The following is a 27114-nucleotide window of genomic DNA, read 5'->3' on the forward strand; positions in this document are numbered from 1 at the left end:
GCAGAAGCTTGTCGACAACCAAAACCACATCTGCTTTAAGGCGAAGCTGAACTTTAAAACAATTGAACTATTAATGGTGAAAAGACAAAGAATTTGATGATGGCAGATGGAGATTGTGGGCATGATTTTCCCACTGCGTTGTGCCAGCACCTAGCCTGTTGTTCCGGGTGAACAGCGGGAGAGGTCCAAAACACATTTTGTGCTAGGTGTCGAGGTGAGCGCGATGCATCCAATCCGCACTGGGTGTGACCCAGATCAGATTTAAATATGTGAAGACCCAGTCTCCCGGCTCCCGGGATTCTCCCGGATCCCGGGATTCTCCCGGCTCCCGGGATTCTCCCGGCTCCCGGGATTCTCCCGGCCCACCGGCCAGGCCTCCCGTCAGCGCCAATTAGTACTGGTCTCCCAAAACAGAGGCCAGGCATGAAGGCCACACTAGGGCGGGCTTGGAGACCATTGGAGCCCCGGAGTGGGTAAGGCAGGGCAGGGTCCTGGCACTGCAAGGGTGATAGGTTGGCACTGCCAAGATGTAGGGTCAAGAAAGGGGGGCCCAAAACATGGGAGAACCCTTAGCCCCATGGGGGGGGCGATGCCCTGATGCCCAAGAGGATGAATGTGTGTGGGCCATCATCATTACTCATGCCTGAGTGGTGGTGATAGGGGGGGGGGGGGGGGGTCACCTAAACATTTAATGATGGGTGAGAGGTTGCCCCTCTGGAGTTGAGGGTTGAAGGTGTTGCCCATGTCTGGTGTTCCCCCTCAACTTCATTTGATCTGGGCACCCTTTAAAAACGGCGTTCCGACCTCGGAGGAGCCGGTCTTGCCGGCGGGTTTACATCCCCACTGCAGAAAGAAATTCCAAGTGTGGGATTTGCCAGTGAGAAACTCCTCAAGCTCCAAAACGTGTTGGTGAATATCAGTCTGGACGGCGCCCAAACACCCGGCGGGAATCACCCCGTGAAACACACCGGAGTTATTTTTCGGGAGAATTGCGCCCCACATTGTTTACACTTATATTGGTCAAACCGCAGTCTAACAGAGCAAGGCAGCATGTGCCAGCAGCAGGTCACACCCTGTGCCCGCAGACCCCACCCTGTGCCCGGAGACCCCATACTATGTCAGCAGGTCACACCGTGCCCACAGACCCCACCGTGCCCGCAGACCCCACCGTGCCTGCAGACTCCACCCTCTGCCAGTCCTAGAGAGCTGAAATATCACAAAGTGCCTGGTGCAAAACCACCAAGTTGCTCTCGATCTCTGGTTAGAGGGAGAGATTTAGGTCGGTCGATGATCATGAGGCAATTAGAATTCCAGGTTCCTCCTTGAACCAAGAAGCAGGATGATTCCGATGTAATGGCTCAGAGAAACATTGGGAACGGGGCGGGGGGGGGGGGTGTATTCAGTCCCATGAGGTTGTTCTGCTATTCAGTTGGACCACGGTTGATGTGTACCTTTCACTTAATCTGCTATTGGTTTTGTAATATCCTTCCCTAACAAACATTCAGCAATCTCAATTTTTCAGTTTCTCTTGACCTCCAGCCTCAATGGCTTTTTGGGGGAGAGAGCTGCAGATTTCTGTTAGCCTCCGTTCTTCCTGCTCTCACATTTTCTCACGGTTGCCATCTGCCACAATTTTCCCCACTTGTTTAATCTATCAGCCCCCATCCGCACTATTTATTGTGCCACCAAACTTAGTTTCACCATTAAATTCAGATACAAGACTCACTATTCCTTCCCACAAACTTTTTCTAAATACTGTGCTGATGCTGGGCGGGGGGGGGGGGGGGGCACTACTTGTCATTTCTTGCCCAGTAGACTACACACCCATCAAGTCTAGTCTCTGCCTCTATCCGACCTCGGACTCTATTCCTTGTCCAAACGACCAGCTTGTTTTTCCAGGTGCAATTCAAGGTGATCTCAGTCGCCACCCGAGAGGATTTGAAGATTAATGGACAGGATTTTAATGTGAATAATTTGCGGCCCTGATGCAAGTTTCGAAAACGTATTTGAGACAGCGGTTGGTAAAAAGCAGCAGTTGGCATGGAGTCTTTGCCACAAAAATCCTGTTCCTCACACACAGTTAATTCACCCTGCACATTTCACACGATATCCTGGCTGCTTAATTCTGTAAAAGATCAGCCTACACCATTAATACACGAGAGAGCGAGAGAAAGGAGACAAACAAGAGAAGTGACCTGAGCTACTTTTATTAATTTAAAGAATAAGATGATTAAAATTGCGTCAATTGTCTCTGGAGACCATGACTGATGTTACAGATATCGCCCTTGTTGAGCACCTTGGAATGTTAAATACATTACACACAAGCAAGCTGCTGATAGTAATTCCCAATGCCAGTTCTTTAAATGTTTCGGAAAGCCATATCTGTTGTTTTACAGTTACAATGTGCATGATGATATACAACAAAGGTATACAGTGGTACATGCTGCATTGGGGCAGTGCTTTCATCGCCCCCTCCGTTTAATTCATCTCCTGGCATTGGCCCAAGTTCTAAGACAATATTAAAAAGTGAAAACTGAGCCTAAACTGTTGCAGTTGCTTGGGCTGTTAATGGGCACTGTCAAAATAGAGTTTATGACGATGACATTGATCATTTAGCAAGATTGAGATAAAAAACATTTTTCACCAGCCTTCAAAAGAACAGGACTCTCTTGTGATGGTCACCATGGTAATAAGGGATGGACTGGGTGAGAGGGAACAAGTCTCCAGAGAGATGCTTCGATGGAGCAGTCGAATGTGGTGTGAAGGGCATAATTCTTCACCCCTTCAATGTTTGGAGTGAAATTGCATTGTGAGATATGAGCGCACCCACATACCAACAACTTCCTACCAAATCCTTCTATCCTTGCTCAGAAGATAGATATGACTGCATTTGCAGTTTCACATCCAGCAAAATCCACACAATGTGACTTCAGCCGAATTGTTTTAGGTCGTTTTGAAATCAGTATAAATATCCACAGAACAAACAGGATTCAATGAACATGAACTCTTTAAACGTTGACTCACAGACATGGCACCTTCACAATGAGACGTAAACAATGTTTTGGGGGAATCACAGCTAACCCGAGTGGTGAGGGTTTAGAGCGGAGAAGTCAGAATCAGCAAGTTAGCTTCTGAAATAAGAAAGAAAAATTGCACAACGAGAGTAGAATGTCAAACAGTCAGGAAAGACTAACCTGATGCTAAAACAAGATTTCTAATCTGTGCAGCGAGAGGTTTTGTGTCCTCCTGTTAGTAGATGCTAAACAGGAGCAGAGTGTTGACTTCTTTTTACCCTCTTTTTGATAAGGACCAATCAGTAATTGTGGGATTAATTTCTCTGCAGAGACGTGAAACTCCTTATTCTGTTTGGAAAGGGAAGAAACTGGCAGTTGTGTAAAGAACAATATTGTGGAAGATGGATTCACATTTCACAGTGCAGAATGGACACTCCAGTTTCCAGTTACAGTGGCATTTATAATCAGAGTTGTGAAGTTGTTAGAAGTGGGGTTGTTTCATGGTTACTGTTTACACTGCCCCCAACGACAGCCAGGTTTACAGAGACAGTAACACTGCCCTGAGAGAGACCACTTGGGTCGGTCACCAACTTGGCAACCAGTGGTCAGCTTGTTCTTTTAAACTTTAGAAAATAAAGTTTAAAAGAAAATCTTAACAATTAAAAAGAGCCCATTATCCCAACCTTTTTAATATTGGACGGCTGGGCAGGCAGGATAGCCTCACGTCCCTCCTAATACCTCCCAATAGCAGTTGGGTGATCATTGGGGACAGGGAATGTTCAATCCCCGCTTGGAGGAGGGAAGAGCTACAAGCAGCAGAGGTGAAAGGGAATCAACAAATTCCTTTCTCATAAAACCTGACAAGAAATGTCCAAACTCTCCATTTGGGTGAAAAAGCTGCAAAAGCAGAAGAAATGATCGACAAGATTGTTTTCTGATACACATTTCAGACAGGATAGAACCTTCCAAGAAAAAGGACAGAGTTGAAACTGAAACTAAATTGGGTAGATTGCAGTTCGGGAAATCAGTGCTTTTTCAAAGTTGGTCAAATTTGCATAATGAATACGTGAGGTTTTAAAAAGTCTGAGCATTTAAATCAGAGCATTGCTGGAATGCCACAATTTAAATATTACTTTATTCAAGACAGGCGCTGAATGAAACATCAGCAGGTCCAATGTCAGAAGTAATGATGCCGTCACTTCATCCAGCTGCTGAACCCATCACTCGCTTTGCTTGTGACGTATTTGCCTCAGTCCTGTCCTGACAATTTTCTGTAAAAATGTTAACTACAGAAAGGGAAGGAAATTGCATTTATATAGCGTCTTGCACTGTCTCGGGACGTCACAAAACTTTTCAGCGAATTGTCAGCATTGGTGTTATGCAGGAAGTGATATACAAATAAACGACACCTTTAACAATATGTCCTTCTTCCTACATAATTTCCTCTTTGGCAAAAATAGACGCGCATTTCCAATGAACAAGCCTTGGATTTTCACATCACTCGGATTATAGAAAAGTTGAATGTGTCCCAATGCTTTTGACCCTCCGTTTTCTTCCTAAGGTTGGTATCCAATCCCATTAACAGCTGCTCCCTGCTGCACAAGTTCAACTTCTGTATAATGTTGCGATCCACATGTGACATAAATCCATCCATTCCTAAACCTCACAAGAATCAAATCTGATAAGATGTTACGATGCACAGGAACAGCACTGATACATGATTCATCATCTCCCCATTCCCCTTGGGTGGTGAGCTCATTTATTGTGTTGTTTAGCAAATACTCGGATTTCATTAATAAATGCAAAAGGCTGCAGGTCAGCTCACCTTCCAGCCTGCACGGATTCGGAAATCATTTCTCAAATGGTTCATTCAACTTGTATTTTTTAAGGCTTATTTCGGATTGGTCTCTTCCAGGCAGCTTGGGCTATCCTGCCTATAGGATGTGTCTTTCCAATGCTGGTCCATTCATACTGTTGGAATTTACAAGCATTACCACGTCAGCGTATCGTATCATCATTAAACTTGTCATAAATGTTCTTAAGGGGAAGTTAGACAAGTATAAGAAAAAGCAAAGAATAGAAGGATATGTTGATAAAGTGAGATGAAGTACAATGGGAGGATCCTCATGTGCACCAATTTCGACCAGTTGAACCAAATGGACTGTTCCAATGTAATTAAGAAAAGTGTACACATCTCAACAAAGATACTGACTGAGATACACAAATTCATCATCAGCTCTTTGCGTCTAATAATATACTCACTTGATTGAAATAATACGAGGAATTTGGTTTAATTCTTTCCTTTTGAATCTGCCACTTCATTTCCCCCTCCTCCGTTATATTTTCCTTGACAAACAAATTCTGTCTCTTGAGGGAGTGGCACGGTGGTTAGCACTGCTGCCTCACAGCTCCAGGGACCCGGGTTCAATTCCAGCCTTGGGTGATGCACATTCTCCCCGTGTCTGCGTGGGTTTCCTCCGGGTGCTCCGATTTCCTCCCACAGTCCAAAGATGTGCAGGTTAGGTGGATTGGCCATGCTAAATTGCCCTTAGTGTCCAAAAGGTTAAGTGGGGCTATTGGGTTACTGGGATAGGTTTGGGGAGTGGGCCTAGACGGGATGCTCTTTCCAAGGGTCGATGGACTGAATAGCCTCCTTCTGCAGTGCAGGGATTCTATGATTCTACGATTTATTGTTGTAACTTTGAGAATAATGTACAGGAATGCCGTCTCACTAAAAATTTGCAATGTTCTAGGGAACAAATGTTTTTATCTCAGTTTGTAGCATCCTCCTGAAGGGTCGCTGTCTGTGACACGGCACATTCGCCGCTCCCTCCCTCCACTGACCTGTCAGCCCAGATTAAGTACTCAAATTTTTTAAGAGTGCGGCTTGAATTCACAACCTCCTGGTCAAGGGCATAAGTGGCATCACATGAACCAAACCAATACTGTCAAAACCACATTGATATTAATGAAAGACAACATTGCGCACGGAACAGTGAGTTACACAGTCTCCCTCATGAGTAAAATAAAAGTGTTAGTTACTGGTTCAATGCTCTATTCATAGAATGTGCGGCCGGTCTGTGTGTTGCAGTTGGGTAGGGACTTGTGTAATAACGAGTGAAGATCTAGTTGGATGCAGTGACCTTTTCCAGCTGCATAATGTGAAAGAACATGTAGCAGTTCCTCGAAGATGCCGCCGGGCATCTGTCACTATGGTGTTCATTTCATCAATAATTGCTGCTTGCTCATTGAAGAGGATGCCGTACTGGACTGTGCATGTGTTAGTCCCTAGAACCGGTCTTTGATGGGGAGATTTGTTTGCTTAGGTGCTGCAGATTGTCACATATGTTTAGTTGTGAGACAGTTCTATATATCTGAGAGTCTGCCTTTGCATCTTCAGGTGGTCACAATGAGGGTACCTTGTGTGTGTTATTTAGATTCAGGAGTGAGATGAAAGCAGCTGTCCCATCCATCTGATCTGCCCATACCCGTAACCAGCTGTTTCTTGAATGAGTCCAGTTTCCTGACTGCCCCAGTTCCTGGCACGTCTCTCTAGTTGCTATGTTAAATGTGAAGAAATTGTTCCGGATTTTGATCTCACACCCAGAACCTGGCTGCCCTTTCCGAGGTCTTTGAAAGCACGGTTCAGCTTTTATTGCTTGCATCTTAAGAGGCCTTTATTAATTTGATCTTCAAATGAGGGGGTTTCTGGAAAGTTCACCGATATTATTCAGCTCAGATTTCTATTGTGAGATTAATCATAAACTTCATCCCTGACAATGAAATAAACTGACCTAACCAGAGTTTTCAAAGTTTATCATTTCTAACTTCAGCTCACAATCAGTAATGGCCTCTCTCTCCCCCACGAGATTTTCTGAAACCACGATTCCTCCTGGTTTGGTTTCAGGGTGGTTGAGGTTGGTTCTGGTCAGGACCTGACTCAGTTCAGCTTATCGGAGTCTCTGGATCTTCTCCAGTGAACCCCGATCTGGTGGTCTTCAAAGAGTTCAGCCTTTCATTGTAATTTGTTTTACCTGAAAGGGAACAAGCAGAACTGCAATTTCAGCCTAATCTCACATTCCCAGGATTTCGTTCCTTCGTAACAACATGTATGGACTACTCTGACTACAGCCAGACCCCCTCACTGGCTGCAAAGCACATTGGGATGTCCTGGGTTTGTGAAGGTTGCTATATAAATGCAATTTCTTTGTTTGTTTCCAGTGTACAGAACAAGATTAGACATGCTTCAAGAAATCAGTGAATCTACCCATGGGACAACCAATACTTGTTCAGTTTGTCCTGAAATACCTTTGTAGCACATTACAGGGCTAACTGCGACTACTCGGAGTGGGATTTGTAGTCAGTAATGAGAAAGGACTTGACCCCACTTTGTGACTCCTTAAAATCACTGAATCAAAAACCACAACTTCCCAAATAGCTGTCGGTTACACTGCAAGTCAAAACCTGAAATTTCAATGGCATGAGGAACTCCGCATCAATCACCTGCCCTTTTTGTGGATTCAAAACTCATATTCCACTTAAATCCAAATCAAATCCGATCTAAACGCCTTTCACTTCCTGGCCAGTAAGATGTTGGTTGGTTTTGAATGCTTTGCTCCGTGTTGGTACATAGCTGTGACTTGAATCACAGAAGGAATCGAATGGAGGTGGTGAGAGTCAAACAGAAGACCTAGTCCTCAGGGTGGTTAAAAAACATGTTCACGTCATCTACAATTCTGGGATATACGGGTTTTAACAATAATCAGCTTTAGCGCACAGGCAGTGGCCCACCTGCCGTGTTTCTCAGGTTCCACATCAACACATTCAGGTTTTCTTCAGTTTCATCTCGAGGGGAAATCATTATTCCAAATCTATATGAAGCAGTCTGGTTCAGTAAGGCACAGCACTCTGGCACGCTGAGAGAAGACATCCCAGAAGCTGCTCTCCCTCACCACACCCATTTCAGGATTTTGGGCCGGTTTACAAGCACCAATTAAAATGTCCATTCCCCCCACATCCCACCTTCTGGGGCGGTGCCAGGTCAGGATCGTGCATTCATCTCCCTTCAGAACACGAGCAGAACAAAGGGTGTCCCCAGTGTCACAGCAACAAACGGACAGATGAAGGGGAGATAGATGTGGTGGAGGAGGGTGTCAGGCAGTGATGGACCAGCATAATAACCCTCCTGCTGGTAGAGGCGCCATAAATAGATGAGCTTGTAATTAGAGTTGAAATACAGAGTTGACACATTGTTTACTATGTATTTTCAGGCTAGAATTAATGAATCTTTAATTTCCTGGTTAGAGCAGATGAACTTTTGTAAATATTGGTTAATTGCCAAAGATGCCTCTAACCTTCCTTCTGATGTCTTTCCTCCCTCACAGCCCTGGCAAAAAACCTAGAAAAATCCAAACATTACAACACAGCAAAACCAGGGATTTCCACCCTGATTAGACAACGCAACACACAGGCTAACACACACACACGCTAACACACACACAAATACATGCTAACACAGACACACACACATGCACCAACACACACACACATATGCGCCCACACACACACATGCGCCCACACACACACCAACACACACACACACATATGCGCCCACACACACGCCCACACACGCCAACACACACACACGCACCAACACACACACACACGCACCAACACACACACACCAACACACACACACACGTGCCAAACACACACACACATGCGCCAACAGACACGCCAACACACACGCGCCAACACACACACGCCAACACACACACACACATGCCAACACACACACACGTGCCAACACACACACACACACGTGCCAACACACACACACACGTGCCAACACACAAACACACCCACCAACACACAAATGCGCCAACACACAAACACATGCGCCAACACACACACAGACAGACAGAGTCAGCAACAACCTGATTAAATTTAGAGTACCCAATTAATTTTTTCTAATTAAGGGGCAATTTAGTGCGGCCAATCCACCTAGCCTGCACATCTTTGGGTTGTGGGGGCGAAACCCACGCAGACACAGGGAGAATGTGCAAACTCCACACGGACAGTGACCCAGAGCTGGGATCGAACCTGGGACCACGGCGATGTGAGGCATCAGGGCTAACCCACTGCACCACCGTGCTGCCCTCTGCCTGTCCATCAATGACTGCTCACCAGTTTACAGTACCACTCTGAATCAGGTTTTCTCCATCAACCATATCTTTGGGTCAAAGTTACCCAGTGGAACATCTGGGGTTGAGGGAAGGGGTAGCTGCTCCTTTTGCATTTATGAAATGCATTTCATCGAATTTACAGTGCAGAAGGAGACCCTTCTGCACCGGCCCTTGGAAAGAGCACCCTATTTAAGCCATACCTCCACCCTATTCCCGTAATCCAATAACCCCACCTATCCGTTTTTGGACACCAAGGGAAATTTATCATGGCCAATCCACCTAATCTAACCTGCACATCTTTGGACTGTGGGAGGAAACCAGAGCACCCGGAGGAAACCCACGCAGACATGGGGAGAACGTGCCGACTCCGCACAGACAGTAACCCAGCGGGGAATCGAACCTGGGACCCTGGAGCTGTGAAGCAACAGTGCTAACCACTGTGTCACCGTACTGCACATTTCTTCTGCTTGATTAAGAGGGGCAGGAAAGAGTTTAGCGCAGGATTCTCTTTGCTCAGTTGGCTGGACAGCTGGTTTGTGATGCAGAGCGAGGCCAGCAGCGTGGGTTCAATCCCCGCACCGGCTGAGGTTACTAATGAAGGTCCCGCCTTCGCAACCTTGCCCCTCGCCTGAGGTGTGGTGACCCTCAGGTTAAACCACCACCAGTCAGCTCTCCCCCTCACAGAGGAAAGCAGCCACTGTACAGTCACTGTACTTTTACTTTACTCCTTTGGTCCATTTGGGAAAGAGGCAGTTTGGGATTGTTCTTGTACGGGACTGAACATTGGCAGCAAAACTGGGGAAAGATGTTTGCACTAACAACATAAACGGAGTCGGCATTCCCACATCCATTCAGAACCCTTCTGCAGTGAGCATCAAACAGAAGCTGCCACTGCTGGATCGGCACACGCTGTTGCATCAATGAATACATTGCTTGTTTTAAATAATGGCTCTGTGAAGGAAATATCTCATGGGTGATGGGGGTTTAGTTTACGTTTTATATTCACAAGAATTAAAAGTGCGACCAGAGGCCCCCCCCACCACAAATGGAGACGTGTGGTCAGGAGAAAATGTGCAAAACAGTCGAAGATCTGGATTTTGCCAGCCTCCTGACTGAACACAAATCGCCTGCTGGGAGTTATCAATGGTACAGTGACTCACCACATTCTATCGCAACGATAACACCACTTACCACCCTCAGTAACAAGCTATCCCGAGCATGAAAACGGACCAATCATGTGTCAGGGTTGGTACCACTCGCTCAGCATAGGCATAACTGCATGACACAAAGAATCATTGAAAGTGCAACTCCTTGCTCATTTTATCTGGTATGCCGCTTCAAGGATTTCAGTAGATAGTTAATTTTGCATATACATATAAGAGTATTCTCTATACATATACATATTTGCATATACATAAGAGTATTCTCTATACATATACATATTTGCATATACATATAAGAGTATTCTCTATACATATACATATTTGCATATACATATAAGAGTATTCTCTATACCTCATTTTGTTATTAACAATAGTATATATTGCACTTGAATACAGCAGCACATGTTTGACACAGAATTGACCATATCTAGCAACTTATAAATCCGCAAAGACCTGGGCAATATACAACTCATTAACACCTGTACGGAGATAAATTATCCATATACACATTATGTACACACTTACATTTCTGATTATATTAAAATCTGAATGTACTGTGGTGCCACGATTAGCAACTGGAGTGATTACAGTGTGACAAGCTTACACGGACACTTCCATTATAAATATGGATAATGGAAATATAACAATAAGGATAAGAGTGCGACACTTACAAAGGGGGACGGAGTCGGCATTCCCACATCCATGCTCAATAATCCCTGCTTTTTGATCCAGTGTCAGCGGAAGACTATTCTTGGTCTCAACTTTGCATTCCAGGACATTGATGGGTATAACATAGACGCTCAGCAAGGTAACCAATTAGAATTGATGCCACTCACAGGGACTGAATTTAAATAACATATTACACTGTTGCTGGTTTGCAAATCTATGTCAGCAAAATATTTTCAGATACGCAAATAGGGAGTGAGGGAAAATCAAACATAGCTGTAATGATATAGATTTAGTAGCAGCTCTGTTAGGTGAATTAAGTCAGTACGCCAATTTTCCCAGTTGCAAAGTGTTGCCGATAACGTAAACGAGACAGTGGCCATTTACACCCACCATCAACTCTCATTAATCCATAAAATAGAATTTATAAAATCCCTACAGTACAGAAGGAGACCATTCAGCCCATCGAGTCTGCACCAACCCTCTGGAAGAGCACGCCACCTAGACCCACTCCTCCACTCTGTCCCAGCCTAACCTGCACATCCTTGGACTGTGGGAGGAAACCGGAGCACCCGGAGGAAACCCAGGCAGACACGGGAAGAATGTGCAGACTCCGCACAGACTGTCACTGGAGGCCGGAATCGAACCCGGCTCCCTGGCTCTGAGAGGCAACAGTGCTAACCACTGTGCCGCCCACCAATGGTTGAAACCTATCTCTATATGTTTCATATATCAAAATCTGAAAGGGATTTCACTTGAAAATAATGAAGAGGAAAACTTACCTCTGCCTGCACTGCTACCTAGCCCAGCCAATGTCCAAAGTATGTGTGAAATTGAAGATATGTTAATATGTTAACATGCAGCTCTGAAGCAGCATGACATATTTCATAATACATGTGAAATCTTGCTGAAACCCCAGAACAATTTAAAAAGTCTGGTTTATTGGGAATTGTAGATTTTGCCTTTCTTTCCCTACACTCTGATCGTAAACATTACCACTTTAAGAAATTGGTTTGTGGTTTGAAGCTGAGGCCACAGGATTCATGTGATTTCTGTGAGCAGGGCCTGGTGAGTTTTAGTTTATAGCAGCTGTAGTAATTGAACGCAGAATGTCCAGAACCACAAGCTCAACATTACAGTGAATGAGGCCAGTGGAGGACTGATCATCAGAACGTACCACCCGAGATCTTCACCACGCCAAAAAAAAGTATGGAATTTTTGATGTTTACACTCAACAATTGCAAACAATCTTGGCTCTTCCCAGAATCACTGCAGCACACATCTGGTGGTGTGAATGAAGCATTACTTCTCTCTGCTATCAGAGCCAGTGTACATGAATGTTGCACCCAGGACATAGCATGCCAAGAATATGGTTCCAAAGTCAGAAACAGTTTGCCCAGCACACCAGTAATCTTAGAAAATCAGTGTGGGGTCTTTGAATTCCCACACCATCTGCTTGTATAACCTCTCGGAGGGAGGCTGTCAAATTAATGCAGAGTTTTCTTCTGTGCATTTGTGCCTATTGGGAAATGGACTGCAAGACTGTCTAAAAGATTCAATGAAGATAATTAAAAGCCATAGAGAGGCAGGCAAAGAAAAGCTTCATCCAGTGACTCTGGCCTGCAATTAAACCGAGATCTATTGGGGTGAAGGTCAAGGCTGTGACCCAAGGCATCATTCATCGGTGGTGCTGAAAATATATATCTTGATGGCAAATTCTCAATTATATTTATTAATGAGTTGCGTTGAAGAACCTGTGTGCATGATAATTATGTGTGTGAGGAACACAATCCCTTTCCAGTGAACAATGTGAATATTGGACCTCTCCCAGGCCACCAATAGAAGAGTTGTAATTTGGAATGTGCCGAGAGCCAGTTGAATTGGAAAGCACAATACTGAACCTTTCTAATACCTTCACTGTCATTCTGGCAATCTACCCTGAAGCACAATTACCCTCTCACGCGTTTTATCCATTAATATCCATTCTTTCTCTGACGAGCAATAGGCTTTTGGTGAAAATGCAGCAACTATGATTCCTGTACCAGGCATTGTAATGCAGAGATTTATTTTATTACGTATTTCAGAAACCTAACCCTCCAGAATTTTAACTTAAATAAACTCTTAAGCTGATGATTCTAAACAAACAAAAAACGTTTAACTTAGCCTAGCCATTTTAGGTCAGGCTGACCAATTTCCACTAAAGCTCCTTCTGTATTGTCTTCTCTATCACAAGATGTTCATGTAGACCAATTGAAATGAAGGACAATGGTATCATTCAACAAGGAATACAATATTTGCTTTAAATAAGTTCTGCCCATCGTACCACCACTAACCTTTACACCTAAATGATTCATGTCCAGGTCATTACAGATTCATAAACTGCTGTACAGCTAAATATCCCACCAACCCACCTTGCCCAAAAAATCCCTGCCTCTGAACAAGATTCCCCACACCTGTAGCTTTGTATTCTCCCAAATATAAAGGCCGCAAATTGCAAATATAAACTGTCTCCACAGTCTACAAATGGCCAACTTTTTGACAATGCATCAGTCAGGTGTGCAGGAGCTGTCTTTCAGAGTCAGGCCAATAATGAGCAAAGTAAATGAGGCCAAATTGTCAACAGTTGCCAGTTTTGAATTGTTGAAAGCTTATCCTCAATGCAAACTGCAGTGGAAATGTTTAACACCAGGTTTCAGTCAACCCTGGAGGTTGCAGTTTGAGGGACTGGACACATGCATCTTTGGTTGAGGAAGGCGGGAGTGCCGGGCAGAGGCTGCAGATTTCTCTGGTTGGGAATCGCAAACCTGAACCTTTCGCAAACCGTCTTCTCGAAGTGACTGCTTTTTCTGTAGCTTGTTGGAAGGTAAGATCGCAAACTGGGATTCATCCCGATGATTGCTGGGTTCAACGTGCTGGGTCCCCTTGGCGAGTGACCCAGGATTCAGTGAAAACGCTGTAGTCTTAATGTTTAGAAGTGGTGATGACAGGGATGGCGGTAGCCTAGATTTTCTCTTTTGCTGCTCGTCTCTTTGCGTTGAAGGGTTGGGAGGTAGTGGTAGTCGGAGCTGATAGTCCGATTCCTTTTGACCGCCAATAGAATTATGAACTGAACTTTGTCCAGGAAAATACTCTGGGTGAGACGGTGCTGCAATCTTTCCAGGTTTGGAGAATGGAGGAGACTTCACTGCTGAACTCTGCACCTTGGATTTGATAGCTGTATCCTTGGAATATAGACACTGTCGAAAAGCAAACCTAGGCCGATAGTCTTTATTTGTAGATTGCTCTGTAAATACTGAAGAGCTTGCCAAACTAGCTTGCTGCACTGAAACCTGACTATGCCCATGTTCCTTCGGGGGGACATTCACACTCTGTCCGGTCTTCTTGAAGACTGGGTGCTCTTGGACAGGCCTCCCATTCGAATCTCCAATCTTCTGTGGGGTGGGTTGAAGGGAGCTGACTTTATCTGAATCTGTCTCTGAAGAAACAGCAGCGTTTACATTTTGGTTGGTTTGGCAGTAACTCCCACATGAGGCATTCTCCAAACACCTACTGTGGTCCTCGATAAAGACTGGTTTTGCTATTTTTCCCATGTCGCGTTGGTTGGAGCTGCAGGTGGGGCTGGAAGGCTGTAGTACTGGAGGCTGTTGGGAGAAAAAGCATTTTAGAACATATTAAACGCATTTTGCTTTTGCAAAGAACAAAAACTCCTGGTATGGGTCATGCTGGTTTGATTTGCATTCTGGACACCATGCAGGAGTAAAATAGAGGGTCAGAGAGAAGCAAATGACACAAACACTGGACAAAACTTGAATAGTCATCCTGAGGAACTACAATGAAATCCTGAAGCAGATCACAGAGGGAACGTTTGAAGCGACTGGATTTGGTTAACGTTGAATGAAAAGGAAGCACACAGGGTGGACAATATTTGTTTCATATATCTGGTAACATACACGGCTGTCAGTAACATCCATTACACATATCTGGTAACATACAAGGCTGTCAGTAACATCCAATACAAATTAAAATGGTTCAAGTGATTCAAAAGAAATGAGAATTAAAATTCTAATGCTTCCAGTATATTGTGTTGCTGGACCAAGATTCCAGAGAATACCTGGGTTCAATTCCCACCACAGCAGCTGGGGAGAATATGAATTAAGTTCAAAAAAATTCAAATAAAAACCGGGCTGGGATTTTGCGATCTCGCCAACAATGGGCATCGTCACAGACGGATGGGATCGTTTAGAGAGGAGCCAAACGTCAATTGGCTTTCTGCTGCTCTCCACATTTTCTGATCCCACTGCTGCCAAGGCCAGAATATCCTGCCTGCCTGCCACCCCCGCCCCCCCCCCCCCCCCCCCCCCAACCACCACAGTAAAAGTGACCACTGAGCTTCCAGGTTGCCATAAAAATCTAACCAGTTCATGAACCCCTTGCCATCCTTTCCCAGTCTGGTCTGAGAGTCCAGTCCCGCAACATGGTTGACCTTGAACTGCCCTCTGAAGTGGCCAATCAAGCCACCCATCACCAGGAGAAAGGTGGCAGCTCACCGGCATCTACTCAGAACGACCAGAGGGAGGCAGTAAATAGCAGGGTGTCTATGATGCCCACAGCGAAAGATCATCCGAGAAAATCTTATGTTGCATTGCTCCTGGCAAGTCAAACATTACAATTCTTTTCTTTACTGTGAAGATTGCCAAACCGTATAGTTGATAGCATGTTAGCGCAAGATGTTTAAATGGTCTGCTATTTAAAGGCCACAAAATTTAGTTGGTATAAATGAGCATTGCCGGAGGTTTAATTGCTCCCATCAAGGTCATTTGTAAATCAACAGGTACTTGTAAATTGGTAGCTCCAGTTCAGGAGAAAGCAGGCTAAAATAAATAATGTTGCTTTCCTTTGTACCGTGGCACCTCAGAAGCTATGCTTAAAATCCTTTTGTTATGTAATGTTACATGTTTTCTTATCCTATATCCAGTGTGACGTGTAAGGTCATTTGAATTTCAAAGCGTGTTAATATCTGATTAATTTGGCACTTGCACAGAGGTACATTTCAGAATGATTAGACAGGGGCTGGGATGGGTCAGACCAGCCCCAGAAACACAACTGCCACTTGCAATTCTATTGTGCAAACAAATTCTGTCCTAACTTTAACAAAAATGGACAAGTACATCAGTAATTCCTGATTAAGGTCGACAAATGTACTGAAGATTCTAGTAACTCTGACAATGGGCGCGATCCAACGGCTACACTGCGCCTGAAAAGCAGCTCACCGCGATGTCAATCCCGTCCATTGTGGGCTGGGTCACCTTTTGGCCATTCTGCATCTTAGAGTAGGACAGATATTCTCACTCTAATGCTCAGATTCCCGAGGTACCTGAGGCTTTGGCATTCATCCCCTTCTCCTCAGAGACCTGGGGCGAGCGCCGTTCAGCACCGGGCCCCACAAACAGGGACCAAAGGGAATAGCACGAGGGTCGTAGGCCCCCAGCTACATGCCCTTTGGGCAGGATGGTGCCCTGGCACAGCTGGTGCCACCAGGGTACCCTGGCAGGTCCACCTGGGTACTGTGGCAGTGCACCTGGGTGTCAGTCTAGCACTGCCAAGGTGTCAGGTGCTCCTTTCAGCTGGTATGGGCACATTGGCATTGCCAAGCTTGCAGTTTTTGCACCTGCCCAATTGCGCTGGGGGTGCCCGGTGGGGATGTTTTGGGGAGGGGGGGGGGGGGTTGGGTGTGGGGGATGGAGACCCTCCCATTTTGCATTTAGACTGGGGGTTGGGGGGAGGTCGGGGGTTATGTCGGGAGTCTCGGAGATTGGCGCGCCAGTTCCGGCAAGTGGAACTCCCCACTTTACAAATGGGGTTCTGTACGGCCTCAGCCGCGCGTCCCTCATTTAGGCCCCTTGTACAACGCGAGTCTCGTTCAATAGCTATCTGTTTCACAGTACTGCGAGCACCAGGAAACACGCGCTATGGGACTTTGTTCCCAATTTGGGAATATCGCGCCCTGTCTTTCAGCCTGCACGCATTCGGCCCGACGAGTCTTTTTTTGCTGATCTATGGCACTGCAGTGAGTTTGTTACATTGCTTCTTTGGCTAAAAATTGCAATTTACACAGGACTCATCTCAACATTTCTCCTGGATTGTGGTGTTGAAGCATTGGAACATTCATTATGTATTAAAATACTTCATGATGCAGATAACAGATAACTTGGATTTATTCCGTAAAAGCTCCTCTGAAAGGCATTTTCTGCTGTGCACCATTTGTCACAGGCAACAGACGACATTTCCAATTTCATCTTGGAAATACACAGCAGGACTGACAGCATCTGCCAAGAGAAGAGAGAGGTTAATGTTCCCGGTCAAAGCCTTTTTCAGAACTGACAAAGGGCGCAAGCTGAAACATTAACCTCTTGTTTCTCTTTCGAGGCTACCCGACAGGCTCACTGTGCACTTCCAGCAGTTTGTTTCAATCTTGTACATTGTTGGAAAAAGGTGGAAGGACAATATAAAAGAAACATGGAGGGGGGGTGATGTCAATCAACCTGTGGCCCATATATACTGACAAACTGAACCAGTCATGGGCAAAAGAGATTACGATTGGCCACTGTAAAGTTCCTAAATTAGCTCCTTCCAGCTTGACTCTACAACCACATCCAACAGAAACATTGGCCTTGAAAATCGAATTAGTCCATCTGTCAAAATCCAACCATTATGATGACACGTCTGTTCATCAAGGCGACAGTGCCCTCCTCGGAGATGCCTTTTCCCCGGGGGTTTCCTCATCCTATCCTATGCGTCCTCGGGCAACAGTGGTTAGCACTGCTGCCTCACGGCGCCGAGGACCCGGGTTCGATCCAGGCCCCGGGTCACTGTCCGTGTGGAGTTTGCACATTCTCCCTGTCTGTGTGGGTCTCACCCCCAGAACCCAAAGAGGTGTAGGTTAGGTGGATTGGCCACGCTAAATTGCCCCTTAATTGGGAAAATAAAGAATTGGGCACTTTAAATTTTAAAAAGCACAGGTGATACTAAAACTTCTTTCATTGGCCCTGCCAAAGTTCAGTCTTGTGCCATTGAATCGGAGTGTTCAGTATAAGAGCACAGAGAGTTGGAGGTAACATATTAGCATTGGTTAATGGACAGGAAGCAACAATAGGGACAATCAGGTCATTTTCAAGTTGGCAGACTATAACTAGAAGTGCCTAAGGATCAGCCAACTCAACCATTTGCAAACTATATTAATGACAAAGAAACAGAAAGTACTGGATCTATGTTTGTTGACTATGTGACGCTAGATGGGAATTCACCAAGAGAGTGGTGAGCCTGTGAAACTCACTACCACAGAAAGTAGTTGGGCGTGGTCTTCCCAAAAGGGAGCACAGTCCCCTAGCGAGCGCATTTAGCCGCGTGTTTCCCAGCACGTGCAGTGCTGAGAAACACATGGCTATTCAACGTAACTCGCCTTGAATAAGGACCTGAACAGGGAACGCGCGGCAGAGGCTGAACATCGCCCCGGGTTTTTTTTTTACAGTGTGGAGCTCCGCTCGCCGGAGCTCCCCGTTGTAGCGAGATTGAGGTGCCATTTTTAAATGGCTGCCCGATCTCCGAAGTCCCCCAAACAATTCCCACCCTCAGCCCGAACACATATGAGGGGCCCCCCATCCCCTGCAGCCCCACAGCACCCACATCTGGCAATCCTGGCCTGAGCGCGTGCTTGCACCTTGGCAGTGCCAACCAGGCACCCTGTAAACATCCATGTCAGCTGGCAGTGCCAGGGCACCACCCTACCCAAAGGGCACGCAGCTGGGGGCATCCGATCCCCTGGGAGACCCTCACGAATGCCGGTCCCATTTGTGGGGACCGGTACCCAACAGTGCCTGAGGTCTCCGTGGCGAAGGGATTGAATCGCAAAGCCTCAGGTACCTCTGGAGTTTACACATTTGAGTAAGGCTTGCTGCCTCGCTCTAATATGCAGATTTGCTAAAAGGTGATGCCACCCATTGTGGGCGGGATTCACATCACAACGTCTCGGGAGATTGCTGTGAATCTTGCAAGGTGTTGCGAGCCGGATAGATTCCGAAGCGGGGTCTCCCGGATTTCAACAGCTAGGCTGCGTCGAGCCGCTTTTCCAGCGCAGCCTGACCGGAGGATTGCGCCCATTGTAAGTTTTCCAAGGAGTTAATTATAGCTTGGGTGAGAGTGACCAAAGGATATGCGGGAGGAGAAATGGGATTAGGCTATTCAGTTGGATGATCAGCCGTGATCGTGATGAATTGCGGAACAGGCTCAAAGGGCTGAATGGCTCCCATTTTCATAGTTTAAAAATTAGGGCCAGACCGTTCAGGAGAGATGCTGGGAAGAACTTCTTCACTCAAAGGCTGGTAGGGATTGGAACTCTCTCCCACACACAGCAGTTGAAGCTAGATCAATTGTTTATTTTAAATCTGAGATAGATAGAATTTTGTTAAGCAAAGATATTAAGGGATGTGGAGGTATATGGAGTTAGGTCACAGATCAGCCATGATGTTGTTAAATAGCGGGATAGGCTTGAAGGGCTGAATGGCCTACTCCTGTTCCTATGATCTATGCTTCCATGCACGGTGGACAATGGGGAACCGGTGGATGTGGTGTATCTGGATTTCCAGAAGGCATTCGACAAGGTGCCACACAAAAGCTGTTGCATAAGATAAGGGTGCACGGTGTTAAGGGTAATATATTAGCATGGATAGAGGATTGGTTAACTAACAGAAAGCAAAGAGTGGGGATAAATGGGTGTTTTTCTGGTTGATGGTCAGTGACTAGTGATGTGCCTCAGGGGTCAGTGTTGGGACAGCAATTGTTTACAATTTACAACAATTTTGCAGATGACACCAAGATGAGTGGTAGAGTAAAGTGTGCAGAGGACACTGAAAGTCTTCAGAGGGATACAGATAGTTTAAGTGAGTGGGCAAGGGTCTGGCATATGGAGTTCAATGTTGGTAAATGTGATCCACTTTGGTAGGAATAACAGCAAAATGGACTTTTATTTAAATGGTAAAACATTGCAGCATGCTGCTGTGCAGAGGGACCTGGGTGTCTTTGTGTTGGTTTGCCGGTGCAGAAGGTAATTAACTAGCAAATGGAGTTTTGTCCTTCATTGCTAGAGGATGGAGTTTAAAAGCAGGGCAGTAGAAGAATGAGGGGGGATCTGATAGAAACATATAAAATTACGAAGGGAACAGATAGGATAGAAGCAGGGAAGTTGTTTCCACTGGCGGGTGAAAGCAGAACTAGGGGGCATAGCCTCAAAATAAGGGGGAACGGATTTAGGACTGAGTTCAGGAGGAATTTCTTCACCCAAAGGGTCGTAAATCTGTGGGATTCCCCACCCAGTGAAACAGTTGAGGCTCCCTGTTTGAATGTTTTTAAGGCAAAGATAGACAGATTTTTGAACATTACAGAATTAAGGTTTCTGGTGAGCAGGCAGGTGACTGGAGCAGAGTCCCCAAAAAGATCAGCCATGATCCCATTGAATGGCGGAGCAGGCGCGAGGGGCCAGATGGCCGACTCCTGATCCTAGTTCTATAAGTGAACACAAGGAGGCTGCAAAGAGAGACACTCAGGTTAAGTGAGTGGTAACATGATGGCAGATGGAGTGGACATTAATGATCTGGAAGAATGAACTGAGGGCATTGTTGTCAAATTTGCAGATGATACAAAGATATGCAGAGGGACAGGTAGTATTGAGGAAGCAAGAAGGCTGCAGAAGGACTTGGACAGGCTAGGAGAGTGGGCAAAGGGGCAGATGGAATACAATGTGGAAAAGTGTGAGGTTATGACTTTGATAGGAAGATTGGAGGCATAGACTATTTTCTAAATGGGAAAAGGCTTCAGAAATCAGAAGCACAAAGGGACTTGGGAATCCGAGTTCAGCCTTCTCTGAAGGTTAACGTGGAGGTTCAGTCGGCAGTTAGGAAGACAAATGCAATGTTAGCATTCATGTCAAGAGAACTAGAATACAAGACCAGGGATGTACTACTGAGGCTGTACAAGGCTCTGGTGGACCCCATTTGGAGTATAGTGAGCAGTTTTGGGCCCTGTATCCAAGGAAGGATGTGCTGGCCTTGGAAAGGGTCCAGAGGAGGTTCACAAGAATGATCCCTGGAATGAAGAACTTGTCATGAGGAACGATTGAGGACTCTGGGTCTGTACTCGATGGAGTTTAGAAAGATATGGGGGGATCCCGTTGGAACTTACAGGATACTGTGAGGCCTGGATAGAGTGGATGTGGAGAGGATGTTTCCACTTGTCAGAAAAACTAGAACCCGAGGACACTATGTCAGATTAAAGGGACAATCCTTTAAAACAGAGATGAGGAGGAATTTCTTCAGCCTGAGGGGGGTAAATCTGTGGAACTCTTTGCCGCAGAAGGCTGTGGAGGCCAAATCACTGAGTGTCTTTAAGACAGAGATACATAGATTCCTGATTAATAAGGGGATATGTGGTTACAGGGAGAAGGCAGGAGAATGAGAATGAGAAACATATCAGCCATGACTCGATGGGCTGAATGGCCTAATTCTGCTCCTATGTCTTATGATCTTATGTAATGTGGAAGTGTAAAGTTATTCAGTAGTCACAAGAACAGATTTTCAGATTGGTTATAAGATGCACTTTCAATTCCTTTACTTGGGAAGGTTGATTCGGGCAAGACATCAATCTTCTTCCTCTTGCAACTTTGGGTCTTTTATGCCTTAAAGCAGGGTGATCTGGCCGGGTGATCTGGCCGGGTGATCCAGCCGGGTGATCTGGCCGGGTGATCCAGCCGGGTGATCCGGCCGGGTGATCTGGCCGGGTGATCTGGCCGGGTGATCTGGTGCCTCCATATCCTTTTTGCAAAACGACAACCAGAACTGCCCACCATTCGTTAAACGTGTTCTAACTGTGGTTAGAGAAAGGTTTTTGCTAACTTCCCTACATTTAAATGTTATTGCATTATATTTATAGTTAGAAAGGCAGTGCCAAATTAAAAAATCTTGCAACTTTTTTCAGATGGTTCAGTTTTGTTAGTGACATCTAGGGTGTCAGATACACTCAAAAATGTTATAACATTGAATATCGATACGAAATCAGTCAAGTTCAGCACCTTCATCATTCCCCAATACAATTCGGTGTCCAGAATACGCTCTCCAAAGTATAAAGCAGATTAATAATTCCACATAGTTCCCTGACTGACTTCCCCAGTGATCATTCAGCCTTTGTGACAGCTTAAGTTAAGAGCTAAACATGATAACTGTACTCAGAAATATCCATATCCACCACAGCGGAAGCAGCTCATTTCTAGAAAGTTCTGAAGGTGCATCTCAAATTTCAAAAGTCAAATTTCAAATCCAATAAATTCAGATCGCTAACCTGAAATTATATCACCCTCATTCATGCAATAAATATCCAACACCCTTGATGGGAGAAATCGTACACATGTGGCAAAGGTTGGGGGGGACAAGCTTATTGAATTTACAGTGCAGAAGGAGGCCATTCGGCCCATCAAGTCTGCAGCTGCCCTTGGAAAGAGCACCCTACTTAAGCTCACGCCTCCAGTCTATCCCCATAACCCAGTAACCCCACCTAACCTTTTGGACACGAAGGGGTAATTGATCATGGCCAATCCACCTAACCTGCACATCTTGAACTGTGGGAGGAAACCGGAGCACCCGGAGGAAACACACGCAGACACGGGGAGAATGTGCAGACTCCGCACAGACAGTGACCCAAGCCAGGAATTGTACCCGGGTCCCTGGTGCTGTGAAACAGTAGTGTTAACCACGGTGCTACCATGTCACCCTTATACTGTGGCCATAATAGCAGGTCAGAGGCTAGGAATCCTGGGCGAGTCACCTCCCAACTCCCCAAAAGCCTGTCCACCACCACAAGTCAGGAGTGTGATGGGAAACTCTCCACTTGCCTGGATGAGTATAACTCCAACAATATAAGAAGCTTGACACCATCCAGGACAAGGTCGCCCGCTTGATTGGCACCCCATTCAGAATCATTCACTCCCTCCACCACTGGCGCACAGCAGCAGAAGTGTGTACAATCTACAAGGTGGATTGCAGAAACTCACCAAGCCTGAGACAGCATCTTCCAAACCCACGGGAACCCCACCAGCTGAAAGTTCCCCGTCTAGTCACACACCATCCTAATTTGGAACTATATCGCTGTTCTTTCACTGTCGCTGGGTCAAAATCTTGGAACTCCCTCCCTAATAGAACGGTGGGTGTACCTACACCTCAGGGACTGCAGCCATTCAAGATGGCAGCTCACCACCACATTCTTGGGGGCAACTAGGGATGGGCAACAAATGCTGGCCAAGCCAGTGGAACCCAGATCCTGGGAATGAAAGAAAACGCTTTGACACTAGCTCAGTTCTGGTCTCCACTCCCTCTCTATGTACTTCATCAGTTAGAGTATGTTGAAGGGTCTCCCCAGATCCCACACCACCTCCACCCTCGCTTTCAAACCTTCTTCAATCACAATCCTTTGCTACCCCAATGCTCGTCACACTCCCTCCCTTTTTGCTCAATATCCATCATCACTCCTCCATTTTGGAAAATTCTTGTAGATAACTCTGAAACAAGGAGCAGTGTAAAAATTAAAGCTATTAATTTTGCTGGAAAATAAACATTCCCTGATTACCACATCTGTTAATCGATCAGAGTCGAGGGTAAATACAAATAGCAGGCAAACAACAGCCTTGTTGTTTATAGGGACTTTGCTGCTTAATTTGTCGTGATCAACACGAGGAACATAAGCCTTTGCTTCTTTTAAGCAGATGGTTTCACTAACAGCAGTTATTGCAGGTGCCAGATGAAGCCTCCTGAGAATTTTTACACTGAGAACAATTTGAAGGTTAACTGTTTATGGCACACTCATGATGGAAATGAGTTCTGACAATGGTCATTCTTAAAGTGTTGACCAAATGGCTTCTTAAATACCTTGGTGACACATGTATTTGAGTCTCAATTTTGGAACAGCTGAAAGGCTGACTTCATACCAGGTCTGCTGTTGTCTATCTCGCAGGTTTGGTGTTTATTTCTGATTTCACTCAGTTTTTCTGTCTGAATAAACAATATTGAAACAAAGGGGACTTTACCTGCTACTATCAAACCCCAAAGAGGAAAGGTCCATGTGCTCCACCCAGAGTCTCTCCTATCACAGACGGACTCTCGCCCAGCCAAGCCACCAGCCCCCCCATCCCGCAATCCCTCAGTCTCCTCTCGTATCCGCTTCCCAGATATTGGGCGAGATTCTCCGCTCTCGCCGTGCTGGGACCTGTTGCGAGCGAGAATGGAAAGCTTGGCACTCCAGCCAAAACTCCATCCCCTTGAGCAGCACTGGAAAATCCCAACCACGAATGAGTATGGGTCATTTGGGCCAGTGTGTCTATGTTGGAATTCCAGCTGCTTCCTAGTGGAGATGAAACTTGCCTTTTAATTACAGTGTTCTCAGGAGTGTCTGGCTGGAATACATTTGATGGAGATAAACGCTTGAAGAATTTCAATTAATATGTTGGAAGATAAATGTTATAACTGTCACTAGTTATAACTACACCACCTTGCTTGGATGCGGTCTCTCCATGAGGGTGCTAACTACTTTGCACAGTATTATTAAAAAAATCACATTGAACTGTTCAATTCCAATCACCCAGAATCTATTAGAAAATTAGCAATTAAGGCAATAAAATGTAGACTGTTTAATTAGCTTAAATTCCGTTATTCTCGATTTGCTTTTTGCGTAAAGTTCACTGCTGTCAGACTTTGAGCTGCCAGAGAATGATTTTAACAAGGTCTGCACAGGGATGGGATCACAGAGGAGACAATGTAAACTATCATTTACATACTGAAATTAAACCAACAGACAGGTGTACTCTGCCCATCCTGAACCCATTCCAGTAAATTAACCGCCTGTTGAGCCCCCACTGTTCAATGGTACGAAGCTCCCTGCATTGAGAAAATGAATCTACTCAGTAAACAGATGTCTGCCTTTTATAAACTAAACTGTGAAGGCTGGAGACTATGTTGTATTAAAAATGATCTAACCCCAGGTGAGGGTGCTTAAATAGGCAAATTAACTTTCATCATACTGATGTGCTGGCAATATCAACAATCAAAATACGGACCAATAATAAGCATATTTATCAATTCTGAAATCAGCAACTAGAAGCTCAAATTATTTTGATAATTGGAAATAGTTCCTTTAAATGTTCTCTATTTCATGAGATGCAGCCTAACTCCCATCATGCTCAGGAAAAGGTTTGTTTTGCATTAGTTCCATTAAGGATGGAGTTTGGATGATTTTTAAGATCTCCACATGTCGCAGGAACAGTTGTGTTTTGCCCCGAGGTTACGGTGCACATACATACCCTCCTAGTTAGTTGGTATTTGTGGGATTAAAGCAGAGAATGTTGGAAACACACAGGTTTGTTTGTTTATGAAAGAGGAAAGATGGATTTGTCCGTTTGATGTCTGCTCTGTTATAATGAAGGTTTCAGGAGGCTTTACAAACAGTTTGGATTTTCATATTTGCTGTGATTTCTTTCTGATCCATACTGACTGACATGCAGCTGGTGAAAGTGAACTATTATTTTTGGACCATATCGATGTTCAATTTCATAAATTGCCAGTTCCCGATTTCAATCTCTGTAGGGAGGCAGCAACTCTGAGGTAAAGACGTTGCTAGTTACTGGACTAGACACTAGGAGCAAGTTTCCCATACACACCCTTTGGAAAATGAGGGAGGAAAGAAAACTCTTCCCTGTTCTTTCCGCAGGGAGCGGACATGCTGCAAGCGTTTCCTTTTAACCAGTATTCCGGAAACCCACTCAGGACTTTTGGTCTGGACCCCAATCCTTCAAAAGAGGATACACCATTAATGGAGAAGGTTCTTTGGACAACAAAACGTCTGAAAGAATTGTGGTGGGGGGTGGAAGGCAGTGGGGTGAGGAGGAAACAAGAAAAGGAAAGTGAAGAGGTGGAATGCAAGGAGGTGAGTGAGTGAATAACACAAAGGTTGATGATGTGAACTGGGACATGGAGGGCGTGACTCTGACAGTGCAACAGGAGGAGAGGGAAATGGAGGGCGTGACTCTGACAGTGCAACAGGAGGAGAGGGAAATGGAGGGCGTGACACTGACAGTGCAACAGGAGGAGAGGGAAATGGAGGGCGTGACTCTGACAGTGCAACAGGAGGAGTGGGAAATGGAACTGGGAAATGGAGGGCGTGACACTGACAGTGCAACAGGAGGGGGGAAATGGAGGGTGTGACACTGACAGTGCAACAGGAGGAGGGAAATGGAGGGTGTGACTCTGACAGTGCAACAGGAGGAGAGGGAAATGGAGGGCGTGACACTGACAGTGCAACAGGAGGAGAGGGAAATGGAACTGGGAAATGGAGGGCGTGACACTGACAGTGCAACACGAGGAGTGGGAAATGGAGGGCGTGACACTGACAGTGCAACACGAGGAGTGGGAAATGGAGGGCGTGACTCTGACAGTGCAACAGGAGGAGAGGGAAATGGAGGGCGTGACACTGACAGTGCAACAGGAGGAGAGGGAAATGGAGGGCGTGACACTGACAGTGCAACAGGAGGAGTGGGAAATGGAGGGCGTGACACTGACAGTGCAACAGGAGGAGAGGGAAATGGAGGGCGTGACACTGACAGTGCAACAGGAGGAGAGGGAAATGGAGGGTGTGACTCTGACAGCGCAACAGGAGGAGAGGGAAATGGAGGGCGTGACTCTGACAGTGCAACAGGAGGAGAGGGAAATGGAGGGCGTGACACTGACAGTGCAACAGGAGGAGAGGGAAATGGAGGGCGTGACTCTGACAGTGCAACAGGAGGAGTGGGAAATGGAGGGCGTGACTCTGACAGCGCAACAGGAGGAGAGGGAAATGGAGGGCGTGACTCTGACAGTGCAACAGGAGGAGAGGGAAATGGAGGGCGTGACACTGACAGTGCAACAGGAGGAGTGGGAAATGGAGGGCGTGACACTGACAGTGCAACAGGAGGAGAGGGAAATGGAGGGCGTGACACTGACAGTGCAACAGGAGGAGAGG

At 45.7% G+C, this 27114-nt stretch overlaps 1 protein-coding gene and 1 long non-coding RNA gene across 7 annotated transcripts in view; one reads left to right on the plus strand and one right to left on the minus strand.

Annotated features, from left to right (window-relative positions):
• Nucleotides 1-4434, plus strand: part of LOC140403478 (uncharacterized) — an 18237-nt gene extending 13803 nt beyond the window's left edge. Inside the window, exon 2 of the long non-coding RNA XR_011938336.1 lies at nucleotides 4158-4434. This is a non-coding gene — a long non-coding RNA (uncharacterized lncRNA). The remainder of the gene's footprint in view (nucleotides 1-4157) is intronic.
• Nucleotides 2192-27114, minus strand: part of ccser2a (coiled-coil serine-rich protein 2a) — an 883756-nt gene continuing 858833 nt past the window's right edge. For 4 of the 6 annotated variants that reach the window (XM_072491377.1, XM_072491378.1, XM_072491379.1 and 1 more), the window contains one exon: nucleotides 2192-14669. In XM_072491377.1, coding sequence (XP_072347478.1) covers nucleotides 13725-14669 — 945 coding nt within the window. In that variant the 3' untranslated portion in view covers nucleotides 2192-13724. The remainder of the gene's footprint in view (nucleotides 14670-27114) is intronic. The other 2 variants (XM_072491381.1, XM_072491380.1) reach the window with 2 other exon arrangements.

Source organism: Scyliorhinus torazame, chromosome 28 (assembly GCF_047496885.1).
Source record: "Scyliorhinus torazame isolate Kashiwa2021f chromosome 28, sScyTor2.1, whole genome shotgun sequence".
Taxonomy (NCBI): domain Eukaryota; kingdom Metazoa; phylum Chordata; class Chondrichthyes; order Carcharhiniformes; family Scyliorhinidae; genus Scyliorhinus; species Scyliorhinus torazame.